This window comes from Silurus meridionalis, chromosome 17 (genome assembly GCF_014805685.1).
Source record: "Silurus meridionalis isolate SWU-2019-XX chromosome 17, ASM1480568v1, whole genome shotgun sequence".
NCBI classification, from domain to species: Eukaryota; Metazoa; Chordata; class Actinopteri; order Siluriformes; family Siluridae; genus Silurus; species Silurus meridionalis.
In genome coordinates this window covers 28,028,666-28,047,728 of record NC_060900.1, presented here as the reverse complement: position 1 = coordinate 28,047,728, position 19,063 = coordinate 28,028,666, and the positions used below count along the sequence as shown (strand labels likewise).

The window sequence follows — 19,063 nt, the reverse complement described above, 5'->3', positions numbered from 1 at the left end:
TCAGAACATGAAGACAACTCTCACCGTGGTCTTCTCCAGGCAGTGTAACAGATGGTGGTGCTGGTGCTCGAAGGACGACCTGTTCTTCAGACAGAGGGCGCCGCTGTCACCGTCGTGATACTGAATAAAAAAGGGGACAGAACGTTTGAGAATGAGACTCGCGTGGGTAAAGAAGTCGATATCACTACAAACACCGGAGGATTATATCGGAGGAAGAAGGGCAGGATCAATTTCCGCTCATGGTATTTAAAGACAAATAAACTTGATCCTAGAGCAGCAGTACAAAAGAACTTTCGGTCATCGAGCTCCGAGCTTTTAAAAGATGACTCCGGCTATTTATAGGCGTCCGAGGATCATTTCCACGATCTCTGCTGTTCGAATTATCTGACCTTTTCTCCAAAAGACACATTTACTGCCACATGCTGTTGGTTAACTGGTGCTGATACACAACATGGACAAAAGTATTGGGACATTGGACTTTTCCATGCCGTATGTACTTCCTCGCCAAATTGTTAGAACAGTGAATGAGGAATAAATGTGGAATGGGACATTCAAAAAGCACGTACCAGTCTTACGGTCACGTGTCCACAAACTATCATCCATCTGTTGTTTAAATAAACCTTTGGTACATCTCAGGTCATTACAAGTCAAAAATTAACTTTTCGTAAAAAAAACACAGTCATTTAGTAAAGAATAAAACACAATTGGGAGCAATTTATTACTGAAAAAAGACCAACAGGGTGTTTGTAATGGAGCCCAGTGCAATTTGATTACAGTGTTTAATTTATTGATGGAAGGAATCTTCAGTGTCAGGACTTTGTAGAGGTGAAGCTGTAATAAAAGTTTGCCAACAAGAGAAAGGTGTCAGGACAGAACTCCACCTGGTTTCATTGGCACGTGCATTCTTTATTGTTTAAACACAGGAACAATAAATAGCCTTATGAGTCAAAAACAAGTTATAACCATCTCCATACATGATCTCTGGATCTCATCCATCTTGATTGTTTGGCTCAGAATGAGATCTGGTTCAAATTCTTCAATTTAAGAAGCGACACAATTTTGCCCTCATATACATATATGAATATTGGACTCCCTTGCTTTGCTCAATTTGTCCACTAGATGTCCCCATTGTTCCCTCACGTTGTCCTTCCCCTAATTGTAAAGTTAATGGTTGCCACCTGTGTCCTTTCTGTGTGCATTTATTGCAATGTCCACACTAATACGTTTGCATTTAAAAACACATTTTCCTCTCAGTTTTGGTTTTCCATCCACACTGAGACATTGTTTTGAAATTGGACAACACTGTTTTCACGTTGCAGTGAGGACCGTGAAAACAGAGGCTTTAAAAAAAAACTATGACGATTTTTTTTTTGTCATTGCCACGACGCTTTAAAGAGCCAGAAAGTAAATATAAGGCAGGCGGAAATGACGGGGGTGGAGGCGTCTTGTGTTTCTGCTCATGTGCGGTACAGGGACATAAACACTTTCAGGCGCTTCAGTGTGGATGAGCAACATTTAGGAAATGACTTCAAACCAAAGTGTGGAAGCGAAGTTTCAAATTTATCTGGATTGGTGTAGACGTAGCCTTGTTTCCCCATGTCTTCATTTGGTTGCTTGGTTTTTGATGTTACGTGTTTGTTTCCCTGTGTGTTGAGCGTGGTTTTTAGTTACCTGTTGTAAAGTTTCTGCCCTTTGTTTGTTTTTGCATTCCTTTTTACATTTTCTATTTTATTTATTTATTTTTTGCTTTTTGAATTGACTTGACTGTCATACCCTCAACCCTGGTTTCAATCCTGGACCCTGACCATAGAGATCACATCCAATCAATTGAATTAGGTCAAATAGAATTGAAATAGTCACAAAATAGACTTTAATCAGAGTGTACAAACATCTGGAGGAAGATCCAGCGTCCTCGTGGGTCTGAACTCTCATGTCAATGTGCTATTTTATTGATTTATTTATTTGTAAAAGAATTTGCCCAAAACCTTTCCACAAATCTGATTGGTTGTTTTGTCGTTATTGGGTCTATAAATGTTAAATAAAGTGTATAATAATTAAAAAAAAAATGTTGAATACTGCAGCATCAAATGTGAAGGCACTGATGATAGAAAGCAACAGACAAGAAGTATAACATGATTAATTTATTGTAAATGATAAGAATAGCAGCTCAGACTGTCAGACTGGATCATATCCTCCTACTGTGCATTCAGATTTGATCTTGAGACATAATGCAATACTAATGTACGAATATAGAGCAGGGTTTTTTTTTTGCCTTTCATTCGTCTGGAATTTTTATTTATTTTTTATTTACAGAAATAGCCTCAGTTTGAAAGACCTTCTGCCCCTGACATTTACAATTATGCTGACTGGATCCCTCGGGTTTCCAAGGGGTCATCTAATGTACACTTTTCAAGCTGATAAAGTATTGGAACAGTCCTTAATATATAAACAGTGATTCCAGGAAAGTGGAAACGGCCAGGGTAAGTGGACGAGGGCACATTAGATAAAAGAAAACAGGGCATCGGAAACTCGGGGGAAGTGCTCCGTCAGCGGAACGGTCCCGATTACCACCGGAGATTTGGAATTTTATTTACCCGACGAAATTTCCAATCCACAGACCTCCAAACTCTATAATGTTTTTGTTCAGTTTAAAACTTGTTCTTAATGGTGATTTGGTATGTCTGATTGAGAATTCCACTCTTCTGGGAAGATGTTCCTTCAGATTTTGGAGTGTGCTTGTGGAGATTTGTGCTCATTTAATTCAGGTAGTGATGTAGGTGAAAAGGTGGAGGAGGTTCTGGGGCGCAGTCAGCGTTCACATTTATTCCTGTTCAATAGGGCTGGAGATTAGATCTTCCACTCCAACCCATGTGAAGCAGATGTTCATGGAGCTGGATTTGTGCACAGGGATATTGTCATGCTGGAGCAAGTTTGGTTCAAGTGAAGGGAAGGGAAATTTCATGCTCCTGCATCAGAAGGCGTCCTGTATATTTGCTTTTTTTAAATTTTGTGCAAACAGTTTAAAGTAGAGCCGCATATGGATGGAAAAGTTGTGTGTGTGTGGCCATACCGTGTATTTCTATAGATCATCAGCATCCAATTTTAGAGCCTAATTAGAGGACTGTAAGCGATTTTGCCACTCTAATGAACGTAATTACTTTTGGTAATAAGTATAATTTCAGTGTTATTTACTACTAATTGCACCTCTGAAGCCTTTAATGCCTTTTCAGCTCTTAGTACACAGGAGTGAATCATCTCGCTGCCAGGAATCTCCACTGGTTATTTACCATCAGTGGTCTTTCTGCTTTTACAGTCTGCTGATGGTAATATCAGATACAGAGGGGATAATCCTAGCTGTGTGTTACACACACCTCCTAGACAATCGTGTGCCTCAAACCTTTTGGTAAGAGTTCGCCGAAGAACTACATACAGGTGGAAATTTTGAAGTATGAGGACCTTGTTTAAGGGTCCAGCAGCGTCACCTTAGTGGCGGTGGGATTTCAGAAGAGCTCACAACCTTCTGGCCAGAACATCTTCATCACTAAACTTGCCAGACATAAAAAGTTAAGGATTCCAATGATCAAAATTTTTATTTCTTCCCTTTAAACAAAAAAAAAACCTGCACAGAAATTGGAAATGTAATTTTCTTTTTGCCTTTTAAAGTCTGTAGATGCACATCTGCATAACATTAACTACAACTGAACAGGTGACTGTTTGCTGCAAAACCAAAAGAGTTCCTGCATTGAAAATACAAACCTAATGACCTAATGTATTCATAAGAAGTTTTCTACTCAGAAAGCATAACCTCTCCTGAGCATCTGCACCTCCTTCTGATAAACCGGCCTCATAAATAACCGTACATGTTTACACTAACCGGCAGAGATCCTGACAATTTCCCATCATCGAGGTTTGAGAATCGCTGAAAGTGTGTACAGAGAGAGGAGTGTATAAAGGGCATGGGCAGGAACGGAATAAAAACAGCTTGTTCAGGTTTAGAAATAGCACAGCATTGATTATAAAAGAGTTATAAACTGTAAAATAAACACGCATGCATACATTCATATACACCTCCACCCAGGCACTGCAAACTCTGAATCATCACCATCACCCGCATTGTATTTATATTAGTGTGCCTTTATTTTTCCTATTTATTCAACAACAACACAAATTCACTTTTTACTTCTAATGCACTTTTAGTACATTTTTAGTTTGTTTGTTGTTCTTGTTCTCTCTATGTTTTTTTTTTTTATTCTTCTACAGTATGTGTTTTCTCCATAATTTTCTTTTTTTACTATAGATTTATTTTCTTTCTTTATTTTTTTTCTGGTCTCATCTTTTTCCTTCTTCTACCATCTCAGTCACAAACTGATCAACCTTCATCCATCCAGAATGAGATACAAGATCATTTGATGGTATGGAAGTAAATTAATGCCTATGCAATGGGCAGCTTTCACATCTGGAAAGGCTGTCTGTCTGTCTGTCTGTCTGTCTGTCTGTCTGTCTGTCTGTCTGTCTGTCTGTCTGTCTATCTATCTATCTATCTATCTATCTATCTATCTATACAGGTTACATTTAATCTGAGGCTGACCCCTCAAGAATGTATTTCTCTGCTAATGCCACTCACAACTACACAACAACACAACAACACAGGCACCAAGAAAACAATTCAGCACTACTGCAACTGTTACAAGGAATAGAGGAAATAAAGGAAATCGGGACCCTGAATTACGTATTGCTTTTCAAATGTTAATTACTTAGAATAACGGCATAAAGGAAAGAAAATGAAATAAAGGGGCGTGGTTCACTGGAAAACCATAAACCTTTAGGTTCTAAAAGAGAGAAAGACACATGCTAGTGATATTGAGTACAGTGATTTTTCGCAGTTGCTTTGGATCGTTTCTCAGTTCAAACATCGTGTCGTCGCTTGTGCACATCATAAAATGTTTTTCTTGTTGCTTTGATCAAATAGCGAACACTTCTGTACATTAATTGAATCGACAAAATATATTCTACTGGTTTCACCTGAATAGTTTTAACCCCCAAAACATCTCAGCATCAGTTCATTGTGTACGTCATTGAATGCAAAATGATTAAACCAGTTGTCAGAATCTGACGTCTTAAATTTCTATTAAACTTTTATTGTGTAAATGTGTTGAATTGATGAATTGTGCAGATGAATGCTGAATGTCACTAATGAAGGCGAGTGAACGGATTTAAACAATAATCAACCAGTCACTAAAACAGGTCAAAGGTGAATCGCTTGAACCTGTAATTGGAGAGTGAAAACACAGAATTATAATTTCTGAAATTGGTATACAACCAAGAAACGAACGAACTCTTGTACAGTACAGTAAAAGTGTGAAGAAAGTGAAGAAGAAATTCAGCCTCATGCATTTTTTAATCTCTGTAAACCGTAGTTTATATCAGGACATTCTGAAATTGTACAGCGTCATATTGACAACATGACTAAATATTTTGAATTTCTTGTTTCTTGTTTGTGAAAAATGACAAAAAGACTCTGATGGGAATGAGGTGTTCATTGAAACAAATACTTACTTTTGTGAGACGAATGAAGGATTTTGAGAAAAGTTTGGGTTTTTGCAAGAAATTCAATGTATTGTGCTGTTTGTACAAATTGTTTCAAAAAAATGCACTTCCTGGTTTGCAAATATTAAGGATGATTCGAGAAAACGCTCCAAAGCAACTGAGAAAAACTGTAAACTAAAACATCTCAAAATGCACCACACATTAACACAGTAGAAGACCACCTGAGATCCCACTTCTGTAAGCCAAGAACTTGGCTCTGAGGCTACACTGGGGACTCACACCATCCAGATCCAGATTTTGGCCTGAACACCTTTGGGATGAATTGGAACGCTGACAGTACCTGACTTTACTAACACCCTCATAATGATGAATGAGCACAAATCTCACCAAGCACATGCCGAAATCTAGTGGAACATCTTCCCAGAAGAGAGGAGGTCATCCAAAAACATCAAAAACAGATTGAGAGTAAATGTGGATTGGGATGTTCAAAAAACAAATCTTTTGGCCATTATTTAGTATTATTCAGTAGTTTTCAGCTACACAACGCAATTCTTCAACTAGAAATTGCTGAGCATTAAAAAACGTTCCTATTCTTTGTTTGATGAAACATTAATTGAAGCTCTTGATCCCATATCTGCTGCTGCCACATGATTACCAGATTGAATAATTGCATGAAAAACAGGTATGCATGGGTTGATATTAATATGGTTGTAGTTATGATGCATACATCCAAATCATTCTAACCTCTATCTCATTTCTGTAATCCAACCCTATTAAATATATTACTAACCATACCAGACCCTGGGGTTCATTTGTATTCTGCATCTATATTATTGCAGGTTTTTAAGCTTGAAAGACCTTGAAGAACCTTGAAGGTAATTTGCTTTGAAAAGACTAGTTAAATATTTCATTTCATTTTTGTCCAGTACACCCAGAACCACAACATCGTATTGAAAGGCATCCTTTCTTTACATTACAGTAAAGATGTTTCATCCAGCTTCCTCTTTGGCTGCTCACATTAGGGGTCACCACAGCGGATCATCCTTCTCCATACCCCCAGTCCTTTACATATGCCTCTTTCAAACCAACTACCTGCATGTCTTCCCTCACCACATCCATAAACCAGTAAAGATATTTCATTTAGCTGCTGAAATAGATCAGAGGATGGATGACATTGTGGCTTTTGCAGTCTTCATGTCCCTGGATAGATTGAATCCAATTTTATTAACTCTGTCTTTACAATTATCAATGGATCTCCACCCCACCTCATCCTGCTGCTCTCTAATCCTCACCCCATGCAATTTCTACAGGACCTGCTAATAAGTTTGGCTAATTACACCCACTCGGTGCATGGACACAGCTGGGGACGAGGCTAAAGATCTAGGCTAGTGTGTTAGTCACCATACCAGATGGATCACCATGTTCCCAGTTTGACGTATTCTTAGACAAGCCCTTTTTCCTTGATATTATAATCTTAGCTCAGTATGATGAATACTTTGGGAGCTACATACATTCTTTAAACTGTGCTGTCCAAAATCTGGTCGCAAGGTCAAACATTAATGACCCATATCAGATGCTAACAAGCCCATGGCTTCTCTTGTGCATTCTCTGGGTACAAATAACCATCAGAAAAAATGTAAAAAAGATGTTTTTTCCTTCTCTGCTTCTCATTTCCAGAAGAAATATTTTGATATTATTCATTAAATAATTTATCCATTCATTTTCTTTCATCCTATCCAGGGTCAAGGTAGACGCACAACCGTAGCCGAACTCAAAGAGGAACCCAACTGAACCCTTAATTTATGGTTCTATAAAATGGTCTAAATCAAAAGGCTCTGGAGTTATCTCAACCCACCTCAAGGCTTTACTGATTATTTCACTTGGTTAAAATTGTGTTGATCAGGCAAAAGCTTCCCCCAGAAATGATGTGCTGGCAATAAACTGAAGAAGTGTGACAATATAAGGAAACAGGCAGTAAAGTTTTTTTTCTTTGGTTAATTGGAAATGCAGAACTTCAGGAAAACAGTCATCGTTCCTTTTACAAGGTGCTGTAGTTTCAGCGATTACTGCACGTGTGAAATACGCTTGTGAGAGCACATAACGATGGTGTTTCATCAAAGTTTGGCCTCATGAATTCCTACAAAATTATAATCCACTGCAGGGCTTTGTTTCCATCACATAAAACACCTGGGGCCTCATGCTAACATTTCCACTAATTAGCCAGACTGACCAAAAAGCCTCCAAATGTCAGATCTTTATCAGGCGCATAGTGCTGTCTCGAATTGTTTCTGAATCTCTGAATACAATTTCCAGACTTGCTAAAGTATAAGATACTTTACTTTCAGAGTAAAATTTACTCTGAAATGTAAAAATTCTAAACTGTTTCACATAATGGCGGCTGTATTGGCAAGATATAGTGATTGACAGGCAGACTTATGATGTAAAACTAATGGGACTTCTGAGTTGTCCACCTATATTTGCTTCTTTCCAAAACTAGTAGCAAGTTGGATGTATACATTTGCATTGCTTGTCTTTAGACGCAGCAGCATGAACATTTTTCTTTTCCTGTTTCAGAACAAATCCAGCTCCATAAAAATCTGCTTTATATGAGTTGGAGTGGAAGATCTCCTGCTGTAGAGCTCTAAAACCTATAAAACATGAATGAATGTGAACACTGACTGCAACCCAGGCCCCCTCACCTCAACCCTAATAGTGCCTGGCTTTACTAACAGTCTTGTAGCTGAATGAATCTCTACAACAGGGGTGGCCAACCAGTCAGAGACCGAGAGCCACATTTTTTACTGTGTTACCGCAAAGAGTCACATCATACACATGGGCACACATGAACATCACCCATCCCTTCCTCTTACACACACACACACACACACTGCTCAGCCAGATTTATTGTAAATGTCACACACCAACATAATGACAGAAATTGACTCCTACAGTTCTAAGACCACAGGACAGTCATTTTCAACAATGAACACTGCACTGTCTCACACACACAAACTCTTAGTTTAACCAATTCCACAAACAAAAATATAATAATTTACAATAGCGTTTTTCTTTTACTATGCATGTTACTTAGTGGGACTTTTGGCATCCTTGCCTTGAACAATCCCCTTCAAATCTGCCCCGTATTCCGTTGTTGCCACTCGAAGCAATTCTTTCACGTGTGTCACTCAGAACAGATCGATGCTTTGATTTCACGTGTTTCAGGGTAGAAAACACAGACTTTGTGTGTGTTTTTTTTATGTGCGTGTTCACTTCGCTTGAGTTCAATACGGTATTTTCGTCAAATGCGCATGTGCGTGAGATGAATATACCGCAGGGGGGGGCAATTAATTTTTACAAGGGGCCACATGACAAACCTGAATTGTGTCAGAGGGCCACACCAACGATAATATTTTAGGGAGGCACCGAAATGAAAATTCAATTCAAAAGGCAATGAAATCCATAATTTTTTGTGAAATGCCTTTTGCCTCGGCACCATCACTGGAAAACTGTCCTGCCTTTTCAAAAACGTGCGCATGCTCGGATTCACTTTACTTTTCTGCGCCGCGTTCTTCTCATATTTAGAAGGCAATCTGGATGTTTGGATTTCAGGTGATAAATTAAACCGGACGTGGAGAAACTCTTTGCAGATACACCCCCCTCTTGAAATTTCAGCATTGCATGTTTTGCAAATCGCTATCCGCACACCGCAGACATGTTGGCTCTTATTCAGATAACCGTGTGCTGGCTGCGCTTTTTTATTGAGTCATTACAATTGTGTTTCGTCTGATATACCGCAAAGTTTCCCAGTAGGGGCAAGCTCATTTAAGTCTTAAAATACCGTATTGAACTCAAGCGAAGCGAACATGCACATTAAAAAAAACAAACAAACACAAACTTTGATATGAACGTAAGAGCCGCATGAAACCAGCCAAAGAGCCGCATGCGGCTTGTGAGCCGCGGGTTGGCCACCCCTGATCTACAAAATCTCCACGAAATTTAGTGAAAGATCTTCCCAGAAGATGCACACTCTAAATCATGTGTATAATCAGTCCAATGGAAACCTGGAGACATTCCCTTTCAGGAACTTGAGCTTTGTCAGAACGCTTTGGGAACAAGTGTCTAATCAAGCCAGACTGACCAGTCCCTGCCTAGTGTGGACAGGCACAGCTAGGGCGAGGGGCCAGGAGTGGCACTGAGGTTAAGGCTATATAACCTGACAAAGGTCAGCAGGGTGGACCAGCCCACTCCATTGCAGATGTCCTGGAAGAAAACTCCAGATGACAAGGCCTTGGAGGCTGCCACACTTCAAGTGGATTGCGCTCTGGCCCCGAATGGGGTGGGAAGACCAGAGGTGGAAATCGCATCCACAATCCATCTGCTGAGCATCTGCTTATTTGCAGGGAGACCTCTCCTCGGAGGGACATAACAGACGAACAGTTGCTCGAACTTCCTTCACAGTTTTGATCTGTGGATGTATATGTCTAGTGCTCGCACTGAACCGACTGGGCAGTAATATGGTCTAGGCGGTGTAGTTTACACCATGCATTGAACAGGCGATACCTCGCAGCATACAACCTCCTCGTGGACGGAGCTCTGGATTAAAGAATGGTTTTTACCACCAGCATCTCAAGGCAATTTATGTGCCACTTCAGATAGGACCTCTTCCAGAGACCTCCAGTGGAGTGGCCACTCATGACCGCATCCCACAACATGAGGGACGCATCTGTCGTAAGCATTTTGCGACAGCAGGGAACTCCCAGCACAGGGCCCTTAGTCGAGAACCTGGTATCTCTCCACATATCTAAGGCATGTAGGGCTCACTGTGATTGAAAACCTTGATTGAAAACCACCCGGGTCTTGAGCCACAACTGAAGGGGTCTCATTTGCAGAAGGCCAAGTGGAACCACGTTCGGCAAAGCTGCCATAAGATCCAGCAGTCTCAGAAACTGCTTTACAGTGAGTGACTGGCCTTTCCTCACTCCCCTGATGGCTGCGAGAATGGACTCGACACGAGCCGGGGACAGATATGCCCGCATAAGAGTCGAATCCCATATTGTATCCCTCTGTGATGGAGAAAGCACACTCATTTTAATTTTCATCTGCCTTAACCCCAGTTTCTTCATGTGGGCAAGAATGACATTTTGATGCCAGACTGCCAGTTGCTCTGATTGAGCCAATATTAACCAATCTCCAATTTAATTTAGAATGCGGATGACCCGAAACCTCAGCTGGACCAGCGCCACTTTTATACACTTTGTGAAGGTGCGGGGTGAGAGGGCAAGACCAAACAGAAGGACCCAATACTGTTAAGCTTCAGCTCTGAAAGCAAATCTCATGAACTTCCTGTAAGCTGAAAGGATGGATACATGAAAGTATCTTCTTCTTCTTCTTTTTCTTCTTCTTTTTCTTCAGAACTGATTTGGGACAGGACCTGCTTGAGGGTCAGTGTTTTGAACCTGAGTCTCAAGAGTAAGCGGTTTAGTTGACGCAGATCCAGTATAGGATGCAACCCACTGACCTTTTTGGGAACTATGAAGTCCCGGCTGTAGAACCCGATCTCTTTGTCTGATGGAGGGACCACTTTGATGGCCACCTGTTTTAGGATAGTGTTTACTTCTTGTTCCATGGCCAGAGACTGCTTGGGCCCCACCCCAATACTGAATCATATTGCCTCTGTCTACAGCGTGCAGGACCCACCGGGACACGTCTGGCAGAGCCTGCAAGGCTGCCAGATAGTCTCTTGCCCGCCCCTCCACAGCCCCCTCTGGGAGTTGGATCGGATTGGATAATTGCCCCTCTGACCTCATCTCCAAAACATCCTACATGATCAGTCATTCTAATAAATTCATCTCTACTCTTGTCCATCCTCATCACTCCACAGCATCGGCCACCTAAAGCTCCGCCTCCTGTCTTTTTTTCAATGTCTCTAAACTATACAACATAGCAAGTCTCATCACCGTCGTTCAAACATTCCCATTCACGCTTGAAGATAACCTTCTATCCCAAATCCCACCTGCTATCAATCTTCTCTCCGTTATTTAATGGATTATGAAGTGTTCTACCATCTACCAGTACAATTCCCAAATTGTACATCCAGGAAGTTAAGAAGATTAAAAACAACAATTAACTTGTCAGTCTATTCAAGGTTTTTTTAATTCTGCACCCTTAAGGAAAAAACCAAGGGACTTTACAACCAAGGGGAATGTAAACATAGTCATTCCGGTTTTATCCTTCAGTTTACAGGCTTCCAGTTCTTGCATTTAGAGCAATAAACGTCAAGGAGTCTCATCTCTATGAGCCTTTCAGCTTTATAACAAATGAGATCTTGTGTCCATAAAGTTAACAACATGAAGTGAAATAAAGCTACATCATTCTAATAGAGAGCATCTTCAATTTGTCTTGAAGGCAACTGTGTTTATGAAGCTTATGTAACTTTAGAAATAAGGGTGTTGTCCTAATACTCGGCAAACAAGGAACTGTGCATCAGCTAAGGACTAAAGGGGTGTGTGTGTGTGTGTGTGTGTGTGTGTGTGTGTGTGTGTGCGTGTGTGTGTATTAGGTTCATTATGTATACAAATAAATATCAATATATTCACAACATGAATGACCTTATGCAAAGCAACTAACTGTACAGTTATCTCAGTTCTAAAGCTGAGCAATTAGCAGTAGGAGCATCTTAGTGGTGCTGGGAAGTCTAACATTGTATCCACTAAGCTACCACTTCCCCATTATTATAGATTCTAAACATATACCCCATTCCAAATAATCCACTATATATATATACACCACCCCATATAGACCACTCCATCTCCCTGTCTATAATACCCCACTCCATATAGACCACTCCATATCCCTGTCTATAATACCCCACTCCATATAGACCACTCCATCTCCCTGTCTATAATACCCCACCCCATATAGACCACTCCATTTACCTCAGTATATAATACCCCACCCCATATAGACCATTCCAACTACCTCAGTATTTAATATCCCACCCAATGTAGACCACTCTATCTACCTCAGTCTATAATACCCCACCCCATATAGACCACTCCATCTCCTGTCTATAATACCCCACCCCATATAGACCACTCCATCTACCTCAGTCTATAATACCCCACCCCATATAGACCACTCCAACTCCCTTAGTCTATAATACCCCACCGATATAGACCACTCCATCTCCCTGTCTATAATACCCCACCCCATATAGACCACTCCATCTACCTCAGTCTATAATACCCCACCCTGTATAGACCACTCCATCTACCTCAGTCTATAATACCCCACCCCATATAGACCACTCCAACTACCTTAGTCTATAATACCCCACCCCATATAGACCACTCCATCTACCTCAGTCTATAATACCCCACCCCATATAGACCACTCCATCTCCCTGTCTATAATACCCCACCCCATATAGACCACTCCATCTACCTCAGTCTATAATACCCCACTCCATATAGACCACTCCAACTCCCTCAGTCTATAATACCCCACCCCATAGACCACTCCATCTACCTCAGTCTATAATACCCCACCCGTATAGACCACTCCATCTACCTCAGTCTATAATACCCCACCCCATATAGACCACTCCATCTCCCTGTCTATAATACCCCACCCCATATAGACCACTCCATCTACCTCAGTCTATAATACCCCACCCCGTATAGACCACTCCATCTACCTCAGTCTATAATACCCCACCCCATATAGACCACTCCAACTCCCTTAGTCTATAATACCCCACCCCATATAGACCACTCCATCTCCCTGTCTATAATACCCCACCCCATATAGACCACTCCATCTACCTCAGTCTATAATACCCCACCCCATAGACCACTCCATCTACCTCAGTCTATAATACCCCACCCCATATAGACCACTCCATCTCCCTGTCTATAATACCCCACCCCATATAGACCACTCCATCTACCTCAGTCTATAATACCCCACCCCATATAGACCACTCCATCTACCTCAGTCTATAATACCCCACCCCATATAGACCACTCCAATTACCTTAGTCTATAATACCCCACCCAATGTAGACCACTCTATCTACCTCAGTCTATAATACCCCACCCCATATAGACCACTCCATCTCCCTGTCTATAATACCCCACCCCATATAGACCACTCCATCTACCTCAGTCTATAATACCCCACCCCATATAGACCACTCCAACTCCCTTAGTCTATAATACCCCACCCCATATAGACCACTCCATCTCCCTGTCTATAATACCCCACCCCATATAGACCACTCCATCTACCTCAGTCTATTATACCCCACCCCATATAGACCACTCCAACTCCTTAGTCTATAATACCCCACCCCATATAGACCACTCCATCTCCTGTCTATAATACCCCACCCCATATAGACCACTCCATCTACCTCAGTCTATAATACCCCACCCGTATAGACCACTCCATCTACCTCAGTCTATAATACCCCACCCCTATAGACCACTCCATCTACCTTAGTCTATAATACCCCACCCCATATAGACCACTCCATCTCCCTGTCTATAATACCCCACCCCATATAGACCACTCCATCTACCTCAGTCTATAATACCCCACCCGTATAGACCACTCCATCTACCTCAGTCTATAATACCCCACCCCATATAGACCACTCCAACTCCCTTAGTCTATAATACCCCACCCCATATAGACCACTCCATCTCCCTGTCTATAATACCCCACCCCATATAGACCACTCCATCTACCTCAGTCTATAATACCCCACCCGTATAGACCACTCCATCTCCCTCAGTCTATAATACCCCACCCCATATAGACCACTCCAACTACCTTAGTCTATAATACCCCACCCCATATAGACCACTCCATCTCCCTGTCTATAATACCCCACCCCATATAGACCACTCCATCTACCTCAGTCTATAATACCCCACCCGTATAGACCACTCCATCTACCTCAGTCTATAATACCCCACTCCATATAGACCACTCCATCTCCCTGTCTATAAAACCCCACCCCATATAGACTACTCCATCTACCTCAGTCTATAATACCCCACCCGTATAGACCACTCCATCTACCTCAGTCTATAATACCCCACCCCTATAGACCACTCCAACTACCTTAGTCTATAATACCCCACCCAATGTAGACCACTCTATCTACCTCAGTCTATAATACCCCACCCCATATAGACCACTCCATCTCCCTGTCTATAATACCCCACCCCATATAGACCACTCCATCTACCTCAGTCTATAATACCCCACTCCATATAGACCACTCCAACTCCCTTAGTCTATAATACCCCATATAGACCACTCCATCTACCTCAGTCTATAATACCCCACCCCGTATAGACCACTCCATCTACTTCAGTCTATAATACCCCACTCCATATAGACCACTCCATCTCCCTGTCTATAATACCCCACCCCATATAGACCACTCCATCTACCTCAGTCTATAATACCCCACTCCATATAGACCACTCCAACTCACTTAGTCTATAATACCCCACCCGATATAGACCACTCCATCTCCTGTCTATAATACCCCACCCCATATAGACCACTCCATCTACCTCAGTCTATAATACCCCACCCTGTATAGACCACTCCATCTACCTCAGTCTATAATACCCCACCCCATATAGACCACTCCAACTACCTTAGTCTATAATACCCCACCCAATGTAGACCACTCTATCTACCTCAGTCTATAATACCCCACCCCATATAGACCACTCCATCTCCCTGTCTATAATACCCCACCCCATATAGACCAGTCCATCTACCTCAGTCTATAATACCTCACTCCATATAGACCACTCCAACTCCCTTAGTCTATAATACCCCACCCCATATAGACCACTCCATCTCCCTGTCTATAATACCCCACCCCATATAGACCACTCCATCTACCTCAGTCTATAATACCCCACCCGTATAGACCACTCCATCTCCCTCAGTCTATAATACCCCACCCCATATAGACCACTCCAACTACCTTAGTCTATAATACCCCACCCCATATAGACCACTCCATCTCCCTGTCTATAATACCCCACCCCATATAGACCACTCCATCTACCTCAGTCTATAATACCCCACCCGTATAGACCACTCCATCTACCTCAGTCTATAATACCCCACTCCATATAGACCACTCCATCTCCCTGTCTATAATACCCCACCCCATATAGACTACTCCATCTACCTCAGTCTATAATACCCCACCCGTATAGACCACTCCATCTACCTCAGTCTATAATACCCCACCCCTATAGACCACTCCAACTACCTTAGTCTATAATACCCCACCCAATGTAGACCACTCTATCTACCTCAGTCTATAATACCCCACCCCATATAGACCACTCCATCTCCCTGTCTATAATACCCCACCCCATATAGACCACTCCATCTACCTCAGTCTATAATACCCCACTCCATATAGACCACTCCAACTCCCTTAGTCTATAATACCCCATATAGACCACTCCAAATAGATCACTTCATATACCCCACTCCATATAGACCACTCCATCTCCTGTCTATAATACCCCACCCCATATAGACCACTCCAACTACCTTAGTCTATAATACCCCACTCCATATAGACCACTCCATCTACCTCAGTCTATAATACCCCACCCCGTATAGACCACTCCATCTACCTCAGTCTATAATACCCCACCCCAAATAGACCACTCCAACTCCCTTAGTCTATAATACCCCACCCCATATAGACCACTCCATCTCCTGTCTATAATACCCCACCCCATATAGACCACTCCATCTACCTCAGTCTATAATACCCCACCCCATATAGACCACTCCATCTCCCTGTCTATAATACCACACCCCATATAGACCACTTTATATTCCCTAATATATATACCCCTCTTCATATAGACCACTCCAAATAGATCACTTCATATACCCCACTCCATATAAACTACACCATATGCCCCAAAAAATAAACCCCACTCTGTATAAAACACATGCTCGGCTTCTTCATCCTTCATTGTTATTAAACTAAATCTTCTTTTTTTCTGTGAAATCAGTGCAATGACATTCTGTATAAAAGCCAGTTTTGACTAGCATCAGCACTGTGTCCCAGCTGTGTAGTAATTATAACAGCAGGTAATGTTCCAATAAAATGTTCTGGTCCTTTTGGAACGTAGCCAAACCTAAAATAAAGAGTCATTCTGATAATATATTATTAGATATTTATTGCTGTTGATTATATAGATGAGTTCCTGGTGGTGATAGTTTGAAAGATTAATGAACTGTAAGGTTCTCTTTATTGTTGTTCTAATAAAGAAACAAACAAACTAAATCAATAATAAACTAAATAATAAACAAAACTAACAAATGAACAAACAAATAAAATGAAAAGGAACGTAGTGATGGGGTCCAATAATAATAATAATAATAATAATAATAATAATAAGAATAAGAATAAGAATAATAATAAGAATAATAAGAATAATAAAACAAAGTGGGTGTGGCCTTTGTTTTGATTGAAATCTGTGTGTGTGTGTGTGTGTGTGTGTGTGTGTGTGTGTGTGTGTGTACTAGTTCCCCTCAAGAGAGGATGTGCAGATGGTTTAAATTAAAACAATATTCGTCTTTATCCCAATGATGTCAGGCGAAAGCACCAGAGGCTCACACTCCATTACTGCAGCTCCCATAACTACTGCGACAATGCGGTCGCATTAACACACAGCATGGTGTGAGTGGAAATGAACTCAGTGCTTGTTTGTTGCTCACAACCCAGAAAGAGAGAGAGAGAGAGAGAGAGAGAGAGAGAGAGAGAGAGAGAGAGAGAGAGAGAGAGAGAGAGAGAGAGAGAGAGAGAGAGAGAGAGAGAGAGAGAGAGAGAGAGAGAGAGCACATTCATTTAGACTCCATACTGCCACACACTTCCTCACCTGTAGTCCTCCTTCATCTTTGAACTGCAGGAATGCATTAGTGGTTCCTTTCTTAGCCAAGCGAATCCTGGCCAGACGCACTTTCTGTAAAACAGAGAAAACCTCGTTTCAGCACTTATCCCAAAGTGGTAAAGTAGACTGTCAGTGCGAGAAAAAATAATGATAAATATATATATATATATCTTAGCTCTATTTTTTTTTTGAGAAGCTTCTGCTTTTGCAATCAGGCAACAAAATAATAATAAAAAAGAGTTCAAAAGTCTGAAATGTGTATTTCATTAAAATAGCATAATGAAGGGAAAGACTTTTAAGTAAATAAAAAATACCTGTGAGAATATACATAAAAAATAAATAAATAAATAAATAAATAAATAAATAAATAAATAAATAAATAAATAATGATATTTGTAATAAAAAAAAATAAATAAAAAAGTAAAAGTAAAATAAATGACCACTTGTCTGCACAGATGGTTTAAATTATATTTTTCTATACTGGGATATTTTTTTACAATTTGAATTTTATAATTTTTAAAAACATTTTTTATTTATTATTATTATTATTATTATTATTATTATTATTATTATTATTATTATTTTACTATTAATAATAATAATAATAATAATAATAATAATAAAATCAAGTAAATCTATCTATCTATCTATCTATCTATCTATCTATCTATCTATCTATCTATCTATCTATCTATCTATCTATCTAAACAAAATACTTACTACTGCTACTACTAATAACAATCATCATTTATAATCATAATTCATTTCTTTAATCTTTTGTTATTTGTTTATTTATTAACTTATTTATTATCTATATAAAATGTTCAATAAAACTTATTTATTTACTCATTATTTATCTATACAAATTATTAATAATAATAATAATAATAATAATAATAATAATAATAATAATAATAATAATAATAAATAGAAATGTTAATAATATAGAAATATTTTATATATATATAATCTTTTTATTTCTATCTATTAATTTCTATATTAGATTGTTTATTTGTTTGTTTAATTTTTGAAAATACTTAATACTAATAATAATAATAATTATAATATTAATAATTATTATTATTTTTCAGGCTGTCAGACTGAACCAGATTCATGCTTCTTGTTTAGTTTAGTGCAATTCTCAATGTCAGATAGCATTTCTCTGGTCCTAAGATATTACACCATATTACTGTAACTTTCTTCTCATGACTGTCGTTGACGTGTTATTCCACTTCTCCTTGGTTTAATGATATAAAATCTGTAACACTATCCAAAAAAAAGAATAAGTGTTTGTCGCTCGCACAATCTGTACCTGCTGGGCACGCATCTTGTCAGCTCTCTGGTTTTGGTGGTAGATGCGACTGAAGTTAGACACTATGACAGGAACAGGAAGTGCGATCACCAGGACGCCACTCAGAGAGCAGATGGAGCCGAAGATTTTGCCGGCGATGGTGCTGGGAACCATGTCTCCATATCTGCAACACGTGACAGACGCGTACACTCAGGCACAAAACAAATCAGGACGAAACGACTGAAGTCTGCACATGGAAATCTGTGGA

General features: G+C 40.2%; 1 protein-coding gene across 1 annotated transcript in view; it reads right to left on the bottom strand.

Annotated features, from left to right (window-relative positions):
- Positions 1-19,063, bottom strand: part of kcnd1 (potassium voltage-gated channel, Shal-related subfamily, member 1) — an 88,026-nt gene that overhangs the window by 3,289 nt on the left and 65,674 nt on the right. The window contains exons 3-5 of the mRNA XM_046870282.1: positions 18,817-18,979; positions 17,493-17,576; positions 25-120 (exon numbers count right to left, since the gene is read on the bottom strand). Of these exons, the coding sequence (XP_046726238.1) occupies positions 25-120; positions 17,493-17,576; positions 18,817-18,979 (343 nt within the window). The remainder of the gene's footprint in view (positions 1-24; positions 121-17,492; positions 17,577-18,816; positions 18,980-19,063) is intronic.